The sequence below is a fragment of the Hypomesus nipponensis genome, chromosome 23 (assembly GCF_054491055.1).
Source record: "Hypomesus nipponensis isolate SF chromosome 23, ASM5449105v1, whole genome shotgun sequence".
NCBI lineage: Eukaryota > Metazoa > Chordata > Actinopteri > Osmeriformes > Osmeridae > Hypomesus > Hypomesus nipponensis.
Genome location: NC_140383.1, coordinates 836,665 through 862,002, shown reverse-complemented (window position 1 = coordinate 862,002; position 25,338 = coordinate 836,665). Strand labels below are relative to the sequence as shown.

The window sequence follows — 25,338 nt, the reverse complement described above, 5'->3', positions numbered from 1 at the left end:
CAACAATCTCTGCAAATAGTTTGACGCAAATCAATCCTTTTGTATAAAAGAGAATTCAAGAGAGAAACTCAAAACTCTTTTGATCTCCTATATTTTATAGGACTACTTCTCATGAGAAAACACAATAGTATCCCAGGGAAACATTTTCAACAGAATTTAGTTTAACAATATTAATAACTCATTATAGCCAAATGTCAATTTGATGTGATATTCTGTTTAAGATAAATAGTTGTGTCTATTCTTTGTTTGTTATACTTACAAATGTAATCAAAAGCTCTTTAGAACCTCACCACAAGCCTCATTAGAAAGAGCGAGGTGACATCAGTGTGAAGGTGGTTCGGTATCTACCAAGGTATTGTCAAACCTTCCAGAAAGCCCCAGAGTGTTTCTCCAATAAAAAGAAACACAGCTTTTTCAAGTGTTTCTTTCACAGTCACTCTTGACCTTCTGCCCGTGTGCACTACGGAAAATGACGCCATGAGATTAGTTTTTGTGAATTTATTTTCAGGCAAAATATAGCTCTACTTGATATGCAAAGTTTGACAAACCAAAACTTTAGTCTGATGCTCAAGAGCGAAAAGACCTGCAATCTTACATTTTTTATGACGGCTTGATTTTACATAATAAATATCATACCTTTTGACCTGTAACAATTTTCAGATATGCAAGACTCAAACTGATTAACAAAGTGTCATGCATTTACGCTCACATTTGTCTTTGCTAGATATTAGCTGTGCTATATGTATGCTGTCATATCTGAAAGGTTTAAATGGTCTCCTTCCATAGACATCTCTACAATACCTGTCAGCATGGAAACAGAGAGATTTGTCTGCACAACTGTTCATTCAGGTGAAGTTCTGGAGAAGTCACGCTTCACAAGGTGAAAAGGTTTAGCCTCTGGCTGCCACTTTTGATTTTCAAGAGAGGAGAACTTGATCTGACATCTCATCTGGTCTCTGTGTCGGGGTGTGTCTGCTGGGTGTGTGCTGAAGTCATGGACCTCTACAGTTTAGTTCCGCAATTTGTTTTCGGTGGAATTGCCTTGGTGTGGAAAGCTAATTGCTTCAGGATGTACTGTTGTCAGGATGCTTAATGGCAAGTTGACCATTGTGGCATTTTATAATTTGTCCCGACATAATTCTAAACTTACCGTACATTCAAACACATTCAAATGACATTATTATCAGAGACCATGTAATGTTAGTGTATGTTTAGTATAAGAGTTTACATTAAGAGTTTAAAAGAGATTTGGGATGGTGTTGTCATTCTGATCTCATATGAAAGCATGTTTTCATATTAAACAAAAGCTTGTTTAGAATCGTGACACATATAAACTATGCATGTTAAAAATACTGCAAGAAATAGTATGTTAAAGTTCCATAGCTCACTAGCCTAGACCTTGCAAGTGAAAAGGGAAAGGGTCATATTGTCAGAACAACATGTTATATGAATTCTCAACACTCGTGTTTCTTATTATTGTAGAGAGACCGTGGACGAGCCATATGACAAGAGACAGCAACAAAGTACACCAGTGATGCCCTGAAGGCACCAGACTCTGGATTGCGTCTCTCTGATCTCAGACGGCTGTTAAGAGCATCATCCGAAGAGTGAAGCGTGTCTGTCTGATCTTTGGGGCTGGGGGCCAGCTGGATGTGTCCGTGTTCACAGATGCTTACATTTGGATGGAACTTGACAGTTCATAATCCCTGACAAAATGGGATTCCTCCCCGGTTTCCAAGCAACTGCTGGTGATATTTTGCCCAGAGGTGAAACTGTTTCTTTGCCCAGTTATATATCCAGCTCTCAGCTCCTTGACAGAGATTGCAAATCCAAAGGAGGCCATTTCAAATATAGCACCAGGGGGTTGCCAGTGCACAATAATTAATTGCAGTAACCTTTATAGAGAGCAATGGGGGTTTTGTAAAGTATTTTATGCATTAATGCCATTTGAAGTCAGGATAAAACATTTAATATATACTGCTTCAATCCCAAGAACTGTGTAGAAAAGCTCAAAATCTCCATGAAAGTAGAGAATGTTTAAAAACTGCTCCAGGGGTCCTGTATGAAGAAAGGGGAGGTTTTCACATCCTAACAACCAGACGTTGAGGTAATGACTCAAGAGGTTGTGACACATAATATTACTGATTGTGTCAATTTGAACATGCTTAGGTGACTAGAATAGACTGAATCCGATCCTGTTGCATCTCACGTCACCTCGTCTCATCCACATCCTTCAAACCTTTGACCAAACGACAAGGTTGCATCGCCCCAGGGCGAGGAGGAGAGGAGAGGTCGGGTCATTAGTCATCACACACACCATCAAGACATCCCTCACTGCATCGCTGAACCTGAGACGCTCCTTCATAATGGCTTCATCTCTTCTTCTCATTATGGGGTGATGGAGTCAGCAGAGAACTGAGATGAGGCTAAAGAGCGAGCCTAATAGTCAGCTGGAGCATGATCAAAGGCGTCGTGGAGATGAGATGTGGGTCTGGGACTGAAAAAGCTCCCCATCTGAGTCACAGGGCATTAGCCCCCTTGGGACACAATCAGACTAGAGAGGGCGGAGGATTAGGCTTGTTGTCAAAACCCCAAAGCTTATATCAAGATCAGGTTTGTAGAGACAAGGAATCTGTAGTGAGGATCAGGGTGATTAAGGGAAATGTCACATCAGATATAAGACAATTAAAACTTTGAACCTTAAAATAACTAGAAATGAACTTCAATAAGGTGACATTCAAAAGTAATCCGCGGAATATCTGTACCTACAGTAATTTATCATGTAAGACAACATTTCATGAATGTTTCCTGAAAGTCCCTCACTGTTTGCCTAATAGTAATGAGGTGCATGTATCACCAGAGAAACAGATCTATTGTGATACTACCGTATGAAATGCCATTCCACACAATGGTGAATTAGGAGTTATCGGACCGTGGGAAAATTGGGTCACAGGAAATTCCACATGAGTGTGAGCTTGTTCCCTCCCTTCTCCAGACTGCCTCTCAGTCTGGATCACATTCCTACAATCTGAGCAATGATGCAGACACGAGTCTTCTGAGTCAACACACTTTCACCTTACACACACACACACACACATTATTTCATTTCTCCCACTCTTACTTACACACACACACACACACACACACACACACACACACACACACACACACACGCGAGGATCACAAGATGATTAGGAGCACAGTATAAAGAGCTTTTGGACACATTACTTCCTAGCCTAAGGTACTTGAGACCTTTGTTGAGAACAAAAGAACATTAATGACTGCAGACCTTCTTACAGGATGGTCTCCCTCTTCCACTCATGGAGATCAGTAATGTGAATAACACCATGTTTAAACTGTAGCACATTTACAATTGTATAAGCTTGCCTCCTACATAAATCCATATGAACAATCTTCAGTAAAAGCAAAATAAAATCACAAACAAACATATTGACATTTGAAGTCATTTTTAATATCAGTGTTCTCCCTCTTACGGAACACACTTGAAGACCAATCCTATTTCTAGTGTTTACACATCCAATAATGACAGAGTAAATATTGTTACAGTGGGTCAGCTACAATTTGGTGTTGACATGCTGGTATGAGTCTGGCATGTGGGATTGGTTAAACGGTTTATAGGTGTCGATGCATCATAAGTGTGCCAGATGACCTGAAAACAAACAACAGAATGAACGACGACGTCCTTCTCCTCTGTAGTGGTTACCAAGACATCAAATCACAAAACACACTGCTTGTTGAGCAATCTTAAGTGGGGTTTACCGCTAGAGAGTCTTACGGTGATGAAGGCAGTACAATACTTTCAGATCAACTCCCAAAACAGATTTTGAAAGGTATTTTTATTGTATTTTATATATATATATATATATATATATATATATATATATTTTTTTTTTTTACATATTTAATATATTCCCAAATGTTGTTTATGTAGAAAGTGAGGAAGGGAAGCATTATATTAGTAGTAGGTTTAGGCTTTATTGTGTTTTTGTTTTTACAAAAAGAGACAGGGAATACGGCAATGCTCAAACAAGATCACAAAGCCACATCCCCACAGCCCTCCAACACTGGACAGGGTTCCAATCATACATCCATTAAATCGAACCAAAGATATATAAGTAGATAAAGGATTACTCATAAAAGGTATAAGGGAGCATCATAGTAGTAGTAGGTTAATGTAATCTGTAACAGCATTACACATACTGTGTTTAAAAAAATCTTTTTTTCTAATTCTGTGCTTTTGGGGTTCTAATTCTGTGCTTTCAGGTTTATCTTACTGTAACGCATCTCAATACTTAAACGCTCCATTTCCCTCTGGGATTTCAAGAAACAAATAGCTAAGCACACTGCTCAAATCTCACACATGGTAAATACAAGATTTTCAACATCTTCTACAATCCCTGTTTCTTGTCTGAAGTCTCCCTTAAGACTTTCAGTCAGGTACAGGCTCCCTAAACTGAACAGACAGAGATGGAGTTCCTGCCAAAAGTCCAACTCGTAATGTGCTGCAGATGTGAATATTTCATGAAAGTGAGATGAAATGTGCCAGATTAAGGTGTAGGAGGAGCAGATAGGATGCCACCGCGGGGGTAGGTTTGCCACAACTCATCAGGTCACAAAATACCTGGATAAAGCCACAAAGTTAAAAAGAGAGAAGGCGAGAGAAAGAGAGAAGGGAAAAAGAGACAGAGAGGAGAGAAGGGAAGGCAGTTAGAGAGAGAGAGAGAGAGAGAGAGGGGGGGGGGAGGGGAGAAGGCGAGATGAGGCTAAGTGCAGATAAGACATTAAGAAAGGTGGAACTGCATGCTTTCTTACCATTGATGGGGTTCAAAAGAGTTGTCTCCATAAAATGTGGGACTGATATAGCAGTTTGTTGTGTCAGGACATCTTTAGCTTCTCTCCTCATAGTAGTTGAAGGGCAGTTGTCTAGGTTCTGTGTATAATTTAATTGGGCAACGATGGATATTCACAGCAATATCATAAATCAAATATTTCATATATGAATACTTTTTTTGAGTACATTTGACATAGGTTCCAGGAAAAATTAAAACCCAAGGCATGAAATGTCTCGACTCAGTTCGAGAAAATGTCCATGAATTGAAAAATAACTCGTTATCAGCCGGAAGTGCGTGGGACAAGTAATGCCAGCCACAGCCTTTAAAAAAAGTTGATGTGAAGTTTTCATTACAACTTGACATGGCCCTCGACCGCAGGCACAGCATGGCTTTCAAGGATCAATTGTGGATTGTGTGCATTGTTTTCATTTCATGTGTCGATTTAGTAACATGCCATCGGGATTCTTCAAAAGGTAAGAGAAGTACATCGAGGTACGAGTTAAAGTCTGGTGCACTAATTCTAAAGTCGCAGCATCATAATGTACTTGCTTTAATGTAAAACTCGTGCGTAATTTATGTTTCGCCAAAAACATTATGCACGGAACACAGTTATATATACAGTTTTATATATCGATGTTTATAGTTTTTTGAAATTTTCATTACCAACAACGCAATGTTCATAATATATTAACGTTGATTATTGAACAATAGATCGCTCCAATCCATTTGACGATGTGATACTGAACATAAACACAACGATTTTCTGATGGACAGAATTTTTCCGGGGAGAATTAATCTTAAACTTTAGGGGTAGATCACATTTAAAGTAGAAACCTGAAGTTTATGCCCAATACATTTTTTTCTTACCATATCCTGGTTTGGATATTTAAAGTAGACTATGCCTAGACTATAAGTATAGTCTAGGCATAGTTGTACTGCAGGCAGAAAATAAAAACCTAGGTTTCCAGTGCCACACGTCTTTAGCACAACTGAATCACTGGGAATACTCAGCCAAGAAGCCACGTTCTCACAAAGTTGAACCGTGACGGAATTAAGTTATTGTGTAGAAAGTCTGTATACACAGGTCACCTTTCCGAAAAACCTAGTTTCTTGAACTTCTGCCTGTTACTGTCGGTCACTGTTCAGTGCTTAGCTAGATGAGACATCATAGTGACGTCTGGGCCAAAGTCCAGCCACTTCTCAGTACTCCTCCTGGGCTGAATGAGTTTATTGCTGCAGAACTCTGAGGTTGTACAAGAGTGAATGCCAGGGAGCAAACCACAGGAAAACACAGTGATGTCTAGACTTGTTATTGACAATGACTGAGCCCAGGTCTGTGTGCTGAATAACCTCTGTTCAGCAAAGGAATTCCCTATGAGGGGAAATGGGCTTCAGCTTTCTATAGTACCGCGTAATCTACCATGAAATCGAATTATTTTTAGTTTGTTGGACGTGATAGTTTGGAACAGTCCCCACAGACAAAGTTAAACCATATATCCCGACACTGTGTACACAGTCCACGTCAGGGAAAGCACTACTACAGTGCACATCAGGGACAGCACTACTACAGTGCACATTAGGGACAGCACTACTACAATGCACATCAGGGACAGCACTACTACAATGCACATCAGGGACAGCACTACTACAGTGCACATTAGGGACAGCACTACTACAGTCAGGGACAGCACTACTACAGTCAGGGACAGCACTACTACAGTCAGGGACAGCACTACTACAGTCAGGGACAGCACTACTACAGTCAGGGACAACACTACTACAGTCAGGGTCAACACTACTACAGTGCACGTCTGGAACAGCACTTTTAAAGTACAGTCACATCTACTAGTATGAATAGTCTTGTTTTGAAGTCCACCAGTGATCTGACACATGCTCCCCAGCACATAAGGCATTCAGTGTCCTCAAGATCAGCAGCTCATATTGTCTGTCATAATCTCCTCATATCCAAGCTGTTAACATCTTAATAGTTAAGACTGGTGATCTTAGACTACTTACCCAAAAGGGGTAAGTATTAGAGTTGGTTTACAGTATGAATTGCAAATCATTTAGGGTTTTTACGGGAAATTGCTTTGCCTGTTAAAAATGAAACCTTGGTATCGTTTGTGAAATCAATGGGCACTCCAAGGCCACTCTAATGCTCCAGTGAAGGGGAAAAGTATAAACAGTCTCATTAATTTGCAGGGAAATTTAATTAGTAGTTTGATATGGCCCTTTACACTAAAACCTCAGGCCATACACAAAAAGGAATTATTATTTTAATTAGAATTCTTGAGAAGGAATATGACTTTAATAAACTCTGATTCTATTTCGACCAGACAGTTTTAATCCTGTTGTGAGTCGGCTGAAAAGCTGGGTCTCTGAGATTCAACATGACATCACACAGGTGTCTCCTGGGTAGGATCAGTTGATGTGAGTTTTCAAAGCTTTGTCAAAGTTCAAGCATCATTTTTTTTATAAGACAGTGTCCACTTCAATCTCCAATCAGCTCAAAGTCATGTCAGTGTGGTCGTGGTCCCTGGGTTGGGTTCCTAGCTGTGAGCCATGCAGCACTAACTGTTCACGTCTGCTTCAGACCTGCGATCGATCCGGTGTCTCAGCGTGCTGTTGTTCTGGTCCTCCCAGCCGGGGGCAGCAGCTTATCCAGCCCGTGGATCAGACGCACTATAAACTCAATCACACCCTTCAGCTGGAGTACACTTTTGAGATTAAATAGGTGGGTGTTGGGAACAGTACATTGAATAAAAGATAGTTTGTGCTTTGGCGGTAAGAATGCCATGTCAACTAGACTCATGAATAACCCCCAATTTCAGATTTTCAACTGCCTGACACAGACACTATTGAGAAATGTTGATTCAAATGTTTCACAGTTACTGTTGAGTGGCAGTTAATTTGTGTTTAATTGCACCAAGGAGTAAAAGGGACTGTTGCCGCAATGTTGAATTGAAATGAAAATGTTTAATGACCCGGCGGGCTGCTTTCTGTTGACGATGTCTGGTCAGTATCTTTCAGAGAATCAACAACTTGGCTGCAGGGTCAGGGGACTGGGAAGGAGGTAGTTATTGTTGTCATTTCAGATTGATGTGGTAATGCTGGCTTGGGTTTGGATTGTGTGAAAAGGGATGGCAGGCGAGGTACAATCTACAAAAACGAACACATGAGTAACACATGCCAGCGTATTTAGCACAATACCCTGCAACAGCAACCATGAACCCAACTGTCCAGTCAATATGTGCCATTCCTTCAATAGATGAGTCCTAAGAGACGTGCCTTTCCAAGATAAGAAGATAGTGGTGTTTGTAGGCAGGGCGGGTGGTTATGGTCTAACTTCCTCTGTCTCATCCAGAACAGTAAAGGATTGGAGGGAATATTCTAGTAGGAGAAAGGCATTTCAGGAAATCATGTTCTTTACATGATAATGCATCCATGCAAGATATACGTTTTAGTCTGTTGGTCAGTTCTTATGTTTTCAAGAAAATGTCACGTCTTTCAGGATGTAGATAAAGAGTGCTGGTCGATGGAATGTTACACTCACAATTCTTTCAGAATGTTTTGCTGGAAATGTACAGTAATATGTTCCGGATATTCTGTGCAACATTATCCTAACCACCACAGTCAATGGTTCAGTATTTACTGGAGTAGTTTGTGCTTAACCATGTGAAAATGAATTGAACAGTGTACCGACTAGTACACGTGGAATGCAATTACAATACTGATTTATATAAATTAACGCATTTGTCAAATGTATTTAAAGGTATACATTTTGTGTTTCTAATGCAATCATTGTGATGTTTTATGGCATCATTTTACAGTGGAAATTGTGTTCCTTGTGGATTGGTATACTACATACTAAATCTTCCCAGATGATTTCTCAGAGTCTCCACAGGTGAACAAGTCAGAACTTGACAGAAATAAAGAGACCCAAACCAGGTCAATAGCAATACCTCAATTCACTGGCAGGATTGTGAGATCGGTTGAGACACATGCTTTTTCAATATTGGAGATAAAATCCACCTGACATTCTGCCAAACTCCGATTATACGCATGAGATAAAAGATCAGGACTCACACAAGGAAGAAAACGGCAGAGAAAAAATCACAAGATGTTGGGCAACTGTGTGTTTTGCTCTCACTGGATTGTTGAGAGGACAAAGTGTTCAGAAGGTGTGGAAAAGACAAGATGGTTGTTTCTGAGTCGGAGCTTGCTCAAGCTCATGCTCCAACAAAAAGAGGGAGAAAAAACTGAGAGATTAGCCGTTTTCACTGTGTGGTGCCCTCATTTCATCAACAGAACTGAGGCAGTGCTTGAGTTTAGAGTAACAATGTACCATCTACTGAAAGGACTGTCAGAGTATTATATTGGAAGAAAGAATTAAAGAAACATGTTCAGTTTGTGAGAGTATCGTTGTCTGAACATTCCTCTGGTCTTCTGTCTGTTAGAACTATCCTCTCATCTTCTTTCCCTTCCTGTCATGCTCAGTGCCCTATAATGGCGATGGAAGCCTGGGTTAAGAGGTCTCTCGCTCACAGTAGGTTAGGATGTCTCTCGCTCACAGTAGGTTAGGAGGAAGTAATTGAGTAGGCGACACAGAAGATCCTCTCCAGCAATTTTGTGTCATCCTCTGGTTCGTGAGGAAGTCTATTTCAACGGATAGTGTGCTGTCAAAAATCAAGACAGACAATTATGAAGATAGAAATTACCCTTAAGATTAGTCTATGCTTCCATTACATGATTCCACCTTTCAACACATAACAATTACAGTAAAGAAGGTTGTGTAACAGTAAGTAAGTGTATGTTTAGTGTGCATGTGTGTGTGTGTGAGAGAAAGAAGGGTTGGTAAGAAAGTCGGTAAGATCCATGCAGGAACATGAACACCATATGGGAACTGCATGTTGTGATGTTGATCAACACCTGATCTTGCTGGACTTCCACAGCTCCAGCAAGAGGGTTGTACGTCCCAGTAGTCTGAATCTCTCTCACAATGTTTACACACACGTGTTTCTGAGCAACAGGGACAGCCCAACCTAGGTTTGTGATGGACTTGCCCTGCCACGATAAGAGTGTTCCCTTTTATCTCATTTGTTTTGTTTGAACGATAACCTGCATTGCAGGCAAAGGAATCCATATTGATCTTCTCATTTCATCAAGAGCGCATCTATAGTGTGAATTGGAGCAGGTGTGACATTTACACAGACTCCTGATGGAGCCTCACCCCTCTTCCATTGATCCTACAGTATAATTACAATCACTTGGAGAAGACACGTGGAAAGCGAAAAACATTGAAGCATGTATTTATCCCCTCGGTGTCTCGTATTTAGGACCAGCGACTGCTTAGTGGCCAGAGAGTCCCCTGTCTCGTGATCAATTACAGAACACTTGTATGGAGTTTTTACTACGTTTTTCTGATGTTGTTTATGGCTTTATAGTGTGTTTTGTTCCATACTGTTTACAATAACAACAGAAACCCAAAGAATCAAATCTCCACTGTTGGCCACTCCTAATGTGAGTGTACCTCAAGGAAGGAGAATCAGGAACCGGACAAATTCTATGATTTGTAATTATTTAATAATGGTTGTATGTGTCAAACTGAAGTCAGACTTTCATAGCTCATAATCTACTATGTTTTTGTGTGGACACAGTCATGAACAGACATGAATCATTCAAAGAAAATGCTCCCAGGAGATTCACCATGTTGTTGAACTTGGCAACGGTAGGATCTTTTCCCAAACACGAGGACTATCAGGTCACTGCACTGTGAGGCTGCTGAAGAGGACAGAACATAGTATTTGGCATGGTAACTGCAAAGTCTGCATGATTGCTATAGTTGTCAGTGTAGTTATCACAAAAAATTGTGAAAACATAGTGAATATGTAACTAACAAGTAATCTATAGCTGTCCTGTGTATTGTATCTAGTTGATTACATGAGGCGTTGTACATACGAGATGAACAACGTTAAGCTTGTTTCTCAGACTGGGGACATTTGTCAAGCAGGTCATTGGGCGAGATGATCATACTGCAGTAATGACATTCTGTTGGTGGACTATGACTCCCATATCCTCCATTAGTGTGTTCTTCTTAACAAAGTGCATTGATTTTCCATGTGGGAGACGGTTAAAGCCAGGATAATTCCCCTCTATGTGATTCACTGGTTTTCACCGGCAGCCCTGCCATGAATTACTCACTTGGCGCGTGTGTGTGTGTGTGTGTGTGTGTGTGGGGGGGGGGGGGGTTCTGAAGATGGCAGATGGTGTGTTGCTGCTTTCACCCTGCAGCCCTGCACACCTTATGGCAGACTGATGTCCACATCAACTGCTGCCATGTGCTTCATAAGGATGGAGGCAGCTTTCTCTCCATTAAAGGGCCAGCTACTAATAGTTCTAATAGTTCTCACACAAGTATGTTTGATAAACCTGGACCACTGTACTGCCCTGCTGAAGCAGAATGCTGGGGCATCAAACCCACCACTGTACCGCAACTGTGTGAGGGGTGGAAGTTACAAAAAGTCATTAATGAAAATGTATATTATGAAAATGCATGTGAATGCCTCTTCAATTCACATGCATTTATCAATTTATTCATTTTTATAAAGTCATTTGTTATTTCCATCCCTGTCACAGCATAGTAAAAGCACTTGAAAATCTGCGATGTTTTCAACATCAGCCCGTGTGAGATATCTAATTGGAAGGGTGCAGGATTACTGTGTTCGACGAAGCTTGGACAGGACAAACTGTCAGACGGTCGACGGCAGCACTGTTATCCTGTCACACTGCTAGTTTGTTATCGGAGGAAACTGGGAGGAGAAAAAGAACAGGTTTAGGCTCATCTGGGATATCAGTAGGCCACAAATAAATAGGACCAGTTATGGGGAGTTGGGAGGGAGGGAGGGAGTTGAGGAGTGCAGGTTTCACAGACTGGGTGGGAGAGTCTGTCCCCTCTGATGTTCCCCAGACAGCAGAGATTACCAGGAAGATCTTGGAGAGGGAAGCTGGGGCAACAAACAGCACAGAGAGGAAGTTTGATTTATTACTTGCCAAAGCCGTGAGAAGGAAGAGTGAAAGCTTCAGAGGTCAGGGTGAAGACAGACCAGCAAGAATACAGAGTCAAGCACGACCCAAACTAATGAGTCAGGGAGAGTTATCGAGTGAAGCAGCAACAATTAGTGCATCTGTTATTGCATCCCTCCCTGTCTGACCACTGTCTGCTCACTGATAAAAAAAGCATGAACCCCATTCCAAACTTTTAGATAATTAGGCAGGGCTGTGGTTACACTTCCAGGAAGTAGGACAAAACTAGAGGAAAAAAACGCTGCAGAGAAAACACACAGACAGCATCACGAGATGCCCTCATAAGATCTACAGGTAATTTCCATTATTTCTGGATCAGTCTGGGATATTAAACGCTGTTGGAGTAAACAGATGCAGAGGTAAATATTCTTATGTGGTCCATTTCTGTGCAAGAGATTTGATTGAGCTTTTCAGCTCTCTGTGACAGTTTAGTTGTAATTAGCCACATCTATCAACAACTCATCAGTGTGGTCTCATCAGTTGCGACTAACGGACAACAGTATTTTCTGTGTGACAACAAAGCCTCTTCTGTCAACCAAACCCCTTTGATCCGGCATGAGAAGAGTTTCATGAGGTACTTGAGATAAGCTTTGATCTCCTAATGCAACGCGCTGTTCCCATCAAGTCCAGTTTGAACGGTCGTCTACTTGGATTTCTGAGGACATCATTAGTCTGCGGTTCTTGTCTCTCCAGACTGTGACCCGCATGCTGTCACTTCATTCCTTCCTCTGCTCCCTGTGTGTCCAGCTACTAGATACATGTTGAATGGTGTGTGATTTCACTCTCTTGGAGACAAGAGGAACCAGACAGTATCACACTAAATGGAAGAGCAGGAAAACAAAATGTGGATCATCACCGAACTCTGTGCTCATGTTCTAATGTTTTCCTTCATCTCACTATCTCTCTTCCTCCATACCAGCTAATATATATATATATATATGTGGGAACCAAGCCCATGCAAGCCCGTATCTGTTAGCCTGAAAGGTTGACATCATAAGAACCACATGAGTCAAGTTGGAGCATGGCCCTATTCACTTGGCTGTGAGTCAGTCAGCCTTTTGTCCACTGTCTTCCAGGCTCGGCTGTGCTGAACTCTGACTGGTTTTACACCGTATTTACACAGCCACAAATGATGTGCCCTTTGCTTCAGTGTCTCAAAGAACATCCACACCTTTACTGACCATATCCTTTGACAATGATCAAAATGTTATCTTCTAACGTACAGTCATGCTCAATTAACTGTGAGCTCATGAGTTGCCAACAAATGATCTAACTTCACCGATTGATAACCTCCCCAGGCTGGGAATGATTCACTGTGTTAACTATGATGACTCATTTGGACAAAGAACACACCTAACGAGGTGCTGCATGCAGCAGAACAGCTGTCAGGGGACATGTTGACACCTAAAATGTGTCACCAGTCTTCCAGGCAAAGCAGAGCATGGTACATATTTTTGGGTTTAAGCTTCAAAATGCTGATCCATCGGTTGGCATCAACCAAGTTAGTGTTGATTCATTGTGGTTTTCGTGTGCAGAAATAGATGGCATTTATATGCAGAGCATAAGTAGTATTCTAGCCTACTTTTATGCTGATGCGATGAAGGTTTTCTTTTAGAGGGGGTGTTTACATCGGAAATGGGGCTGGTGTTGTTCTCTCATTCAAAATCTATTTGTACACGTGTCCATTACATTTTTATTTGACATCAAGACTGGAATATTTAAAGTTGTTGACCCAAGTTTTGTGCAATTAACATCATTGAGAGAGGGAAAGAGTTACAGTTGAGAAACTGTGCTGTGAGGTTATCCTCCAAGTTGTTGCTCTTTAATGAGGGTGGGTATGGTTTTGGGGACCAGGATTTCAGTTTTCTACCATAGGAAATATTTTCACGAGGGTCTGTTTGTTCAAGCCCCCTGGAAATCCTTTGATCTCCTGAATTCAGTTGGAGACTGTGTTGTTGTCTTTGGAACATTTGTTTTTGGAAGATTCCTATTGGTCTGAATGTTGGATGTAACATTAGTTATTATTCTTCTTCTTGGCCTCTGTAGAGAGGGGAAATCAATACTAACATCCTAACATCCTGTATTTGTCCTGCCTTCATTATCCTTGTCCTAGCTTGTTAAAAAACCATCAATCATTAAAACACTTATTTTTCTAATCAAATCGGTTGCTGGAGCAAATGGCAGGTTTCTTTTGTGCCTTCTCTTTCCCCAAACATTCCTGGTGTGAAGGGTGTGATTGCCTCTTCGGTGGGGTTCTCTATGAGATGGAAAGGACAAACTTGCCAGTATTGTCTTCTGTAGTTTGTTCAGAGAGGCTGAAGCACAGATGTGTTTCCACACTCAGAGTCTAGCACAACAGGACCATATGGACTGGCGTAATATCCCCTCCTGAAAGGCTGAAGATTTCTCCGCTTATCTGCCCGGGCTGAGGAATGTAAATACAAATATCAGGGGCCACGCTCTGAAAATATTGAATCTCTCCAGTGAAAGCAAAGCAGACGCGCGGATGTTCAGGAGTGTTTTATTAGTGTTCCCTCTCTGCTCAAGAGTGGGAGGAAGGCCCAGGGAAGAGGAAACAGAAACAATGTCATCAATGCTGCTGTGGAGGCAGTAGTCCTTAGGGGGATCTAAAGGGGCAGAACAGGGGGAGGGGGCAGAGCAGAACAGTGGGGAGGGGGCAGAACAGGGGGGAGGGGGCAGAACAGGGGGGAGGGGGGCAGAACAGTGGGGAGGGGGCAGAACAGTGGGGAGGGGGCAGGGCAGTGGGGAGGGGGCAGGGCAGTAGGGAGGGGGCAGAACAGCGGGGAGGGGGCAGGGCAGTAGGGAGGGGGCAGAACAGGGGGGAGGGGGCAGAACAGGGGGGAGGGGGCAGAACAGTGGGGAGGGGGCAGAACAGTGGGGAGGGGGGCAGAACAGTGGGGAGGGGGCAGGGCAGTGGGGAGGGGGCAGGGCAGTGGGGAGGGGGCAGAACAGTGGGGAGGGGGCAGGGCAGTGGGGAGGGGGCAGAACAGTGGGGAGGGGGCAGGGCAGTGGGGAGGGGGCAGAACAGTGGGGAGGGGGCAGGGCAGTGGGGAGGGGGCAGGGCAGTGGGGAGGGGGCAGAACAGTGGGGAGGGGGCAGGGCAGTGGGGAGGGGGCAGAACAGTGGGGAGGGGGCAGAACAGTGGGGAGGGGGCAGGGCAGTGGGGAGGGGGCAGAACAGTGGGGAGGGGGCAGGGCAGTGGGGAGGGGGCAGGGCAGTGGGGAGGGGGCAGGGCAGTGGGGAGGGGGCAGGGCAGTGGGGAGGGGGCAGGGCAGTGGGGAGGGGGCAGGGCAGTGGGGAGGGGGCAGAACAGTGGGGAGGGGGCAGAACAGTGGGGAGGGGCAGGAGAAGGGCAGGGTTGTGGCAGGACGGTGGGGTGACTTGGTGCCAGTTTGTGACTGTGGGCAGTTTATTGCAATAACGTCATGTTCCAGCCACAGTCAGTGGACCCACGTCGATCCTTTAGTTACCAGTCTGAACCCAGTTTACTTGATGATGATTCAACTTTGCTAGATATTATCACAAAACTGAATTTGTGTTAGATAAAACATTGTCACGTTGGATGATTAGAAGTTGGAAATGTGACCAATACAAACCAAAAATGATCATCATATGGTCATACACTGCCAACACATCGCGAGAGTCATTGGCGTGACTAGCTTGACAGGGATTGGAAGCCATGTCTTTCTCTAAGCCAATAAACACCAGGATGTTGAAGGTTAACCAAGGCTCCTCTTCTAAAGGAGAGAGGAAGTGCTGTCACTGACCAGCACAACCATCTGCTCAGGTCTCCTCTGACAGAGTTCACATCATCCTCAAGGGGCTCCAAAGGAACTACTGTCACACAGTGGGCGTGCGACAATCAAACTGCCTTCGACCCAGCAGGAGAGAGAGGGCTCCGCCCCAGTGGGATATGGTGACATCATATCTTGACAGGAGAGGTTTTGTTGAAGTGAGATCCTGCCCGTGGCGTGGTCTCTTAACACACTCGTTACCACTAAAGTACATTATTGGACAGCTCAAGTATGTGCAATCTGAGTGTCAGCACACCTACAAACACGACCACGTCAGTCATGATCAGACAGTAGATATACCCATTTCTTGTCTCCAAGCAGGCTGTTTTTTTACTATATTGTATATGTATAGCTTTAAGTTACTTATGCAACATCTTGTATCATAGTGGTATGCAGTGTGTGCATAAACTACAATAGCATTGAGTGTCTAGTCTACATGAAATTGGTTTCATTCTTGCCGTTTTATACATTTGCTGATCCATTGTCTCTAACACCAATTGCTTGGCCTTGAACAACAGTTATTAAAGCTTTGTTAATGAAAAGCCCAAATAGCATCCTTTGGATTGTTGTTGAGGAGATTCCAGCCAGACTGCAATAGCAAGCTGTTTGTACAGCCCCCTGGGCCTGTTGGAAGCATGGAGTTTTAAACCATTAAGATTGTGGGTAGAAATACCAGAAAGCTGTTTTCACCTTCCCAAAGCCCCAGGTTAGAGCTCAGCCTTGACTGAAATTGTCCCCAAACTGTTTTGATGAGGACTGTGAACAGAATGCTAACTCTGGCTATCTCCCCCCAGCGGAAGGCTCACAACCCGAGCTCTTCATCTTCAGCGAGGTGTGCGCCTTCAAGAAGGACGAAGGACCCTGCAAGGCAAGAAAGGACCGGTTTTACTTCGACATTGACACAGGGCGCTGTGAGTCGTTGGAGTACGGAGGCTGCAAAGGCAACGCAAACAACTTTGAGAGCCTGGAGGCGTGCGAGGAAACATGCTACGTGTCAGGTTAGCCTGCCCCAGCCTTTGCTGCGTCACCTCTGCAGGTCAAAATACCAAACTGCTCCTCTGTTGTCTGCTGACCTTCTGTGCTCTTCTCCCAACACAAGGAGCTTCTACAGCTACACAGCAGGAATAGGGTTGAAAAGATTTTCTTTGCTGCTTTTTAATGATGAAATGTTCCCTGTTGCACGGATGCCTGATCGTATCGTTTCTACGTCCAGCATTTTCAAACAAACACTCCCATGTTTTTTATTGCAACTGATAAGGTGCAATCTGTGAGCCAATACATTACAAAGAAATGACCTAATATGCCCAAATGAGTTTGATTAAATGAATGGTTGTAGGGAGTTGCCAGTAAACGAACATGGGCCCAGATAGTTTAATGAGCTGTCGCCTTGGAGGGAGTGCTGGTATTGTTCTTGGTCGAATTCACAGTGAAAATCTCCTTCCACGCATGGTTTCATAGTGCTTTCAATGACATTGGGTGGACCTGGATGACAAATTACACAACAGGGGCGATTTTATTGGCTTCTGTTCAACAGGCAAATATATTACTATTTTTGTGTGAGGGAGACATGGTTGCCCGACCATGTAGAGACAGAAATGCCATACTTTCATGTAAATAAGATGAAAAACATAAGGCCATTTAGTTAGTTTGTTTTATAAAAGAGCAAGCTATATACCTGTTTTATAGGAAAGGTAACATTAAATTACTTATTTTGTGATCTGGTGCTATATATAAAAAACACAAAATAAACTTGACCTTCAAGGGAGGGGGGGGGGGGGGTTGGGGGGCGGGGTATAATGGTAGGGGAAACACTGCGGGATAAAGAAACACAATGAGAAGGTGCAGTGAAGTTTGACACACAAGAACAAATACATCAGTTTCCTACTACCACATTTGTTGGGGGCCAAAATATAATACATTTTCATAATTCTTCTGATATTTGTGTCTGGTTAGGCTTCTACCATAGGAGTAGTGTAGTGGCATGCCATAGTTCCTTGAATAACAAATAAATGGTGTAACCTTCAATATTTGAAGGAACATGTTCTACTCCATCAGTACAAAACAAGTCCCTGGATATTACCGACAAGAAAACAGATATGTTTCTATTGTGTTAGGATGACATATTGGGTCAAAGGAAACCCTCTCTGTCGGTGTGGAGTAATCTCTGCCATCATACGCCTCATTGTGTGCCAAACGACCCAATATGCATTATTCAGCTGGACAACAAGAGTCATGGGTGTATGTCATCCTGCGGCATGATGCTTTAATCTAAAGATCCATCATGATGAGGTAGCTCCGTTTGTATTATTATTCAGTCTTGAGTTAATCTGCTCCTCGAAAAAAGGACTTGACAAAACACACAAGCTCAGGTGACCCTTTAGAACGTCTCACAGGACACCATCGTCCTCACCACTCTTAAAACGATAAGATACCAGGAATAGAAATCTACCATCTCCGGTTTTGAAAAACAGTTTGTGAAGAAACGAAAACTATTAGTTTCTGTAAATAGCATTTAAAGAAACATTCTGTCCACATTCTTTAAAAAAATCCTAGGAATAAGCTGCCTGACTCAGCAAAGCCTGGGTATCACGCGACGGGTTCGGGTTTTGAGAGGGCCTCGTCACCACTGGCGGTTCAGGTCATTGTGTCAGAGAGGTGCCCTGACTCTGTGTCCTGCTGGGAGAGGAGAAGCAGAACTGTATTACAACAGACTGGAAGACTGTAGAGTACAGTTACCCTGCCAGCCCTCTGCCTCCCTCCCCTTCCTGCTGTGCTGTCTTTAGCTCGCTGAGAATAAGGAACTAAGACTGATCTGACAGAGGGAACAATATGCCAACGCTGGTGCTCTGTCTGCACTATGAGGAGTCTGGATGACGAAGGTTGAGGGATTGGGGGAGAGGATGTGTGGGAAGTCATCTTGGCACGAAACCCAAAGACTGTGGATCTGAGATTCATTTGTCCCTTTGCTGTCAGCATCGAGTGTTTCAACAGCCCTGCCAGTTTAAAAGTCTAATCACAGTGTCCGCCCGACATTTAAGTCTCATCACAGCTTAACCCACCAGCTGTGAAAGACCCTTAACCTTTTTTGACATTGCTGTGTAAATCCTGCAAATGGCTGCCCACTGTTCACATGTTGCTGAAGACCATGAGGTCTTCCCGACAGGGAACCTGTGTAATAAAAGAGATTGGGAGTGCAGAATGTCTGAGTGTTGGACTGGCATGCTAGACATCAGTTTTCAGGCCTGTAAGACCAATTTAAATGTATTTTATAAGAACGGAAAGCGTTGTTACTCCAGTAACATTGACGCTAAGCTGGAGAGATGGAAAATTAAGGTCTCCATCTAGTGGCCAATTGCAAAGTAGCACCTGTTGGTGGAAATGTAAAAGACTGGTGATGCACAAGGTATGGGTAGGACGTTATGTTGGTCATTTGGACTGGTATTAAATCATCAACACTCCCCCTGAGTAACTGACAAAAAGTTGAAGTTGGAAAGCAGCCATATGAGAGCCTCGTGAGACTATGCCCCCCTCCCACGCTGTCTTTGACAGAGTGGTCAGTAATTCACCCTCAAAAGGGTTAGTAAAAAAGGGTAACTGCTTCTTCCACCTCCAGACCAGTTACTACCCTATGTATATGACAAATCTCAGATTAAAGATTAAACTAACAATGCAAATGAACTCTCCTATAAGTCCACATATACACATCCTTGATTCTGATGCTTTTAAAAAGTAATTGAGGTGTCTCCCAAAAAGACTGACCTGACCCTTGACTGACCTTTTAATCAACAACTTTCATAAATACACTTGGTATGAAAGTATGAAGAGGTACAACATGAGGGGAACGGTCTCTGCTGTATGGCTTGGGCAGACTCCAGGGTCTGGAGCAGGGCAATACGTCCTGTAGATGAGAAGACATTGAATCAATCGCCAAGCTGGTTCAAAGTGTGTGTGTGGCTTTGGCCCAAGTCCCATAGCTCACAAGAAGTCACTGAGGCCTGGAAGTGAAACTGTAATTAATCACCATGGGATGTTTTAATCAGTAAGTTAATGAAATCATTTTAGCGGTCATTGATAGGGAGTCTGGTGGCTGTGATATGTGAACAGCTGCAGTCAAAGACTCCAAACTGGTGACTACAACATGCTGCTTTCATACAGTATCTGATACCCAGACTCAACCGGGATAGATAAAACACAAAATTATAGAAACCACATAACACGATGGACTGATCTCTGATGTAAAATGTTAACCCAGTTTATGATTAGCATTCAAGCCATGGGAGTATTTATGAGCTGAAGTACATGCAAGACTGTCTCGTCCATCTAATAGCAAACAACCTGCTGGGACTTCAGGGATATTCTGGACGTGCTGGGTTCTCTCAGTCGGTCTCTCTCTCTCTCGCACACACACACACACAGTGCCCATCTCTCTCTCACACACACACACACAGAGTCTCCACCTCTCTCTATCACTCCACAGCACATAGCTCTCTCTCCTCTCCTTCATGTCGCACTTCCTGGTGTTTTTTCTTTTCCATCTACATGTCAGTGCCTCCATGTCATTGACCATCTGTTTATTAGTCCTTGTGTCAACTCAGCATGTCTCCATCTCCCTCCTGCTCCAGCCCCCCTTCCTCCCTCCTGCTCCAGCCCCCCTTCCTCTGCCTGCTCCATCCCCCTTCCTCTGTCCTGCTCCAGCCCCCCTTCCTCCCTCCTGCTCCAGCCCCCTTCCTCCCTCCTGCTCCAGGCCCCCTTCCTCCCTCCTGCTTCAGCCCCCTTCCTCTGTCCTGCTCCAGCCCCCCTTCCTCCCTCCTGCTCCATCCCCCTTCCTCTGTCCTGCTCCAGCCCCCCTTCCTCCCTCCTGCTCCAGCCCCCCTTCCTCCCTCCTGCTCCAGCCCCCCTTCCTCCCTCCTGCTCCATCCCCCTTCCTCTGTCCTGCTCCAGCCCCCCTTCCTCCCTCCTGCTCCAGCCCCCCTTCCTCCCTCCTGCTCCAGCCCCCTTCCTCTGTCCTGCTCCAGCCCCCCTTCCTCCCTCCTGCTCCAGCCCCCTTCCTCTGTCCTGCTCCAGCCCCCCTTCCTCCCTCCTGCTCCAGCCCCCTTCCTCCCTCCTGCTCCAGCCCCCTTCCTCCCTCCTGCTCCAGCCCCCTTCCTCCCTCCTGCTCCAGCCCCCTTCCTCTGTCCTGCTCCAGCCCCCCTTCCTCCCTCCTGCTCCAGCCCCCTTCCTCCCTCCTGCTCCAGCCCCCTTCCTCCCTCCTGCTCCAGCCCCCTTCCTCTGTCCTGCTCCAGCCCCCCTTCCTCCCTCCTGCTCCAGCCCCCCTTCCTCTGTCCTGCTCCAGCCCCCTTCCTCTGTCCTGCTCCAGCCCCCCTTCCTCTGTCCTGCTCCAGCCCCCTTCCTCTGTCCTGCTCCAGCCCCCTTCCTCTGTCCTGCTCCAGCCCCCCTTCCTCCCTCCTGCTCCAGCCCCCCTTCCTCTGTCCTGCTCCAGCCCCCTTCCTCCCTCCTGCTCCAGCCCCCTTCCTCTGTCCTGCTCCAGCCCCCCTTCCTCTGTCCTGCTCCAGCCCCCCTTCCTCTGTCCTGCTCCAGCCCTCTTCCTCTGCTCCCTCCCTGTTCGCCTCTACAGACCCGCTGGGCTTATTCAGCACATTTTTATCTACGCTAAGTCGCAGGATACCAAGGTTTTCAGTTTGATTGACTTGTCCATTCTTAATACCGCCCCACCACCCATTCAAACACCCCAACGGACTTCCTTCATGACATGCACATCCTTTTATTGACTTTTTAAGTTCCTTGATATTATAAGAACATTTAAACATTCTCGTCTTCGATTTTCATTTAGAATTTGCTATGCCCATATAACCCGTATAACCTACCTCTAGCCAGCCCCAGGGCCTGGGAGGTAGGATGAGGCCAGACAGGGTGTAAAAGCTGTTTTTCTCTCCTCGTCTCCCTCCTCCTCTCCGTGTGTCTGCAGCTGACAAGAGCCCGTGTCACCTGGAAGAGGCCCCTGGCCCCTGCAGAGGACTGCTGACACGCTTCTTATTTGACAGCCAGAGCCAGGAGTGCCGGCAGTTCTTCTACGGAGGATGTTTCGGCAACGCCAACAACTTCAGGAGCTTGAAAGAGTGTCAGGCAAGATGCCAGGACCCTGGTGAGGACACAACCCTGTCATGAGTAACCACACAGGCAGACCGCCCGCTAGTCCAAGAAGTGCCAGTTCAATATTTCATGCGGAGTAATAACGTTTTTATTTGATCAGTCAAGTTTTAAATTTAGAGAACACTGCATGTTACGCTGAAGTACTTCCTGGTTTTAAATCATTATGTCAATGATTTCAGATGTCTGAAAAAGTTTGTTGTGGGCTTTTAATTGGCCTGATCTCTTTGAAGGCACAAATATTAATTGGATTGCTGGACTGCAAATAGGAGATAACTCATTTTAAAACTGTGACAAATTCAATTTAAGTTAGAAATTGCTTGTTGATGGATTTTTGCCAGCCATAAAATTACGTTCTACTTTAATCTTGAATTTAAATCTTTTTTTAAGCAACGGGCATTATTTTTGACATAAGCTCAACTTGAAAGTCATTTAAATTAGTTTGTTGTAAAGTAATGGGGTTGCTCTACTGTGACCGATACCAGGCATATCTACTAGATTGAAATCTAAACAGACAAGGAGTGTCAGATAGTATTGAAAACCCCAAAGTAATTATTCTGTCGTTCTTTATTTGTAATCTTAACTCTAACCTTCTTTCCTAAAGATATGTTTTAAAGACAGATGCATTTATTTGCAGCTGCATATTTTAACACATATTAGATTAGACTAGATTCAATTTATACACAAGCACAGAGCCAATGAAACAAAGGTACCATCTAACCAGAAACTCAAATAGTAACATCTTAGTGAAAATAGTGATACAGATTAAATCGTTCCTAGTACAGATTAAATAGTGCAAAACAGTGTAGAATTTGAGTGCATGGTTCAGCAGGTGGACAGCTGTGGAAAATTAATATTTTCGTGTCGGGACCACACCGTTTCTAAGTGACCCCAAAATATCCTTCATATCCATAACCTGACCTCCTGCTTTGTTGTTAGGAAACACCAGTGATGCCACCAAAGTTCATGACCCCACCAGCAAGCCTGGCGTGCAGCCGCTCAGAGTGACTGGTGAGATCCGATACTCACAGACACTCATCCTCACAGACACTCATCCTCACAGGCGCTCATCCTCCAAGATATTATCTCATTGTAATCCACGCAGAAACACACATCTACAGAAGTCATGTAAGGGATGATGCCCGACGAGGTGTCCAATATCATCTGATAACGGACGATGCGGAGGCGTGAACCGTCTGACGCGCAGCGTCGTGCCTAACAACTCCCCTTACCTGTTCTAAAATCAGCGTAAACCACGGCCTCTTGGGGCTTATTGCTTAATTATACTACACCTCCATCTGAAGACAGGAACAAACTCTGTGCAAGTTTGTTTGATGTAGCGTGAATTTTCCCGCCATGCAGCAGAGAGCAGATTGGGCCTGATTGACAGGGCCAGTAGGGTGTGGATGCAAGGTTCTGGGGGTGATCAAGCACACACTCAGAGTGTGAGAGTAGATCTGCTGTCAGATTCTCCACCTCAGAGCAGGAGGCCTGAAAGAGCTGGAAGAGGTATCTGAAGTGTACTTCCCCCTTGGTGTCACTGATGGTGCTGTGGCTGAACTAACTTCCATTCAGGGACATTACTTTTTATGAACAAATCACACAAGTGTATTCAGATGTCATTCCTAACCAATTTAGACAAATATACATCTTGAAGATTAGCTTAATTATGAGTTAAGTCACAGAACATGATTCCTACCACTGACTATAAATCTGTATTATTGTTAAACAATTCATATTTTGTATCATTCATCTTTCAATATGGTTCAAATAAATATTGAATCTCTTTGCAGGCGAATCTTCTCTAAGTGAAGCACAAACATTGCCAAGCAGTCACCAAGCCCTCGGTAAGAACCAAGTGTTTACACACGTCATGTAACTGGCTGCAAATATTACTTTGTGGTAATTGTTTTCTATAATATTTTTTAAATCATGAAAACACACACGCGTTTGACCAACCAATTAAGTTATTTCATGTTCATACAAATATATTGGTGAGATTGAAAATGTACCTGCAGCAATATTTGTGACTGACTCCTCCTTGGATGACTGTGACTCCCAGACTTCAGCCCTCCGGACGTGTGCCTGCGTCATGTAGACAAGGGTTCCTGTGACGGGCTGGAGAAGAGGTTTGCCTACAACCCCAAGACCAGTAGGTGTCACATGTTCCGCTACAGCGGCTGTGGCGGCAACAAGAACAACTTTGTCCTGAAGAGGCACTGTGTGAGGACCTGCATGAATATGAGGAGAGTGAAGGGTGAGTTTCAGGTGGATGTGAAGGGAGTGAAGGGAGAGTTTCAGGTGGATGTGAAGGGGGAGGTAGACTTCACTTTGTCACAACGTTATGCCTTAAGGCCATCTGTTGCTTACTTTGACTGCCGAAAGGTCCATTTAAAAACCCATCTGACTAGTGATTTCAAAGGATTTACAACGTGATGTTTATGAACTATGAAGATTGTGATCATGTATTTTTGTTAAGTTTCATGCTTTAGTAGTCAGTTATTATCGATTTGTGATGTTCCGCTGTTATTGACAACATGAAATGAAAAGGCTGCATGTCCTTTCAGAGAGCGGGAGGACCATTCGCATCAGGAAGAAAAACACAAACCTCCTGTTCAGGTCCGTCTGAACTCCAGACTTCCTCCTAAATCATACACTACTTTAAGTCCACTTCTATTTATGTTGAATATCTCACTGTTGTACAGTATCTGGTCATACAACAGTGTAAACTTGCTTAAAAGTAATACACATATAAATGCTGTGTTGTTTGGTACACTAATTCTTATCTATATTTATATTTTGTTGTTGAGAAATAAACATTTTATGCAATTCTGACCTTCAAAGACAACTTTGCTAATGCATTAAAGTAACCCGACACAAAGCACTTAATTTAGTCTCACATCTTAACATTTAATCAAATAAGTTTTGCTGTATGAAAATCAGTTTGTTTAATACTATTGCCAAATATATTATATATTTCTTGTTAGCATTAGCAACAGGACTGTAGGCTACTCTGTGTCATACCTTTTCTTATCAAGGTGAAGTTTTATACATGCAGATTTACAGATGTTGTTGCAAGGTTACATTTTGTCTTGTGAGGCAAAATAAATAGCCTACCATGTATTTATAATAGTCTAGTTGTCTCTTACATTCAACTGTATTTTAATTTGTTTCAGTTGCTATTAGTGATAACTACCCACTCTCTTACACCCACATACACAAACAGAACACGGGAGGGCAGTATTGTACTTCAGTCCATTTCGCATTGAGACGTTATGATTAGATGGATTATACAGACATAAAAAACAATAATTAAAATAAATGTAACATTAAACAGGCTCAAGGTTTCTATGATAAGGAAATTAGTTCATTGATTTTTTTTTGAATCTATGAATTGTTGGGGTCTTTTATTCCATCTCATGAAACAGGTCCCAACATGT

The 25,338-nt window shown here is 43.6% G+C and overlaps 1 protein-coding gene across 1 annotated transcript; it reads left to right on the top strand.

Moving 5' to 3' along the window:
• The first annotated feature begins 5,173 nt into the window (after positions 1–5,173).
• On the top strand, positions 5,174–24,727 carry tfpia (tissue factor pathway inhibitor a). Its single transcript, XM_084688784.1, has 7 exons — positions 5,174–5,326; positions 16,546–16,749; positions 21,717–21,893; positions 22,838–22,909; positions 23,692–23,745; positions 23,961–24,155; positions 24,466–24,727. The coding sequence occupies exons 1-7, from the start codon at positions 5,215–5,217 to the stop codon at positions 24,525–24,527; spliced, it is 876 nt and encodes a 291-aa protein (XP_084544910.1). The 5' UTR covers positions 5,174–5,214; the 3' UTR covers positions 24,528–24,727.
• The last annotated feature ends 611 nt before the right edge of the window (positions 24,728–25,338 follow it).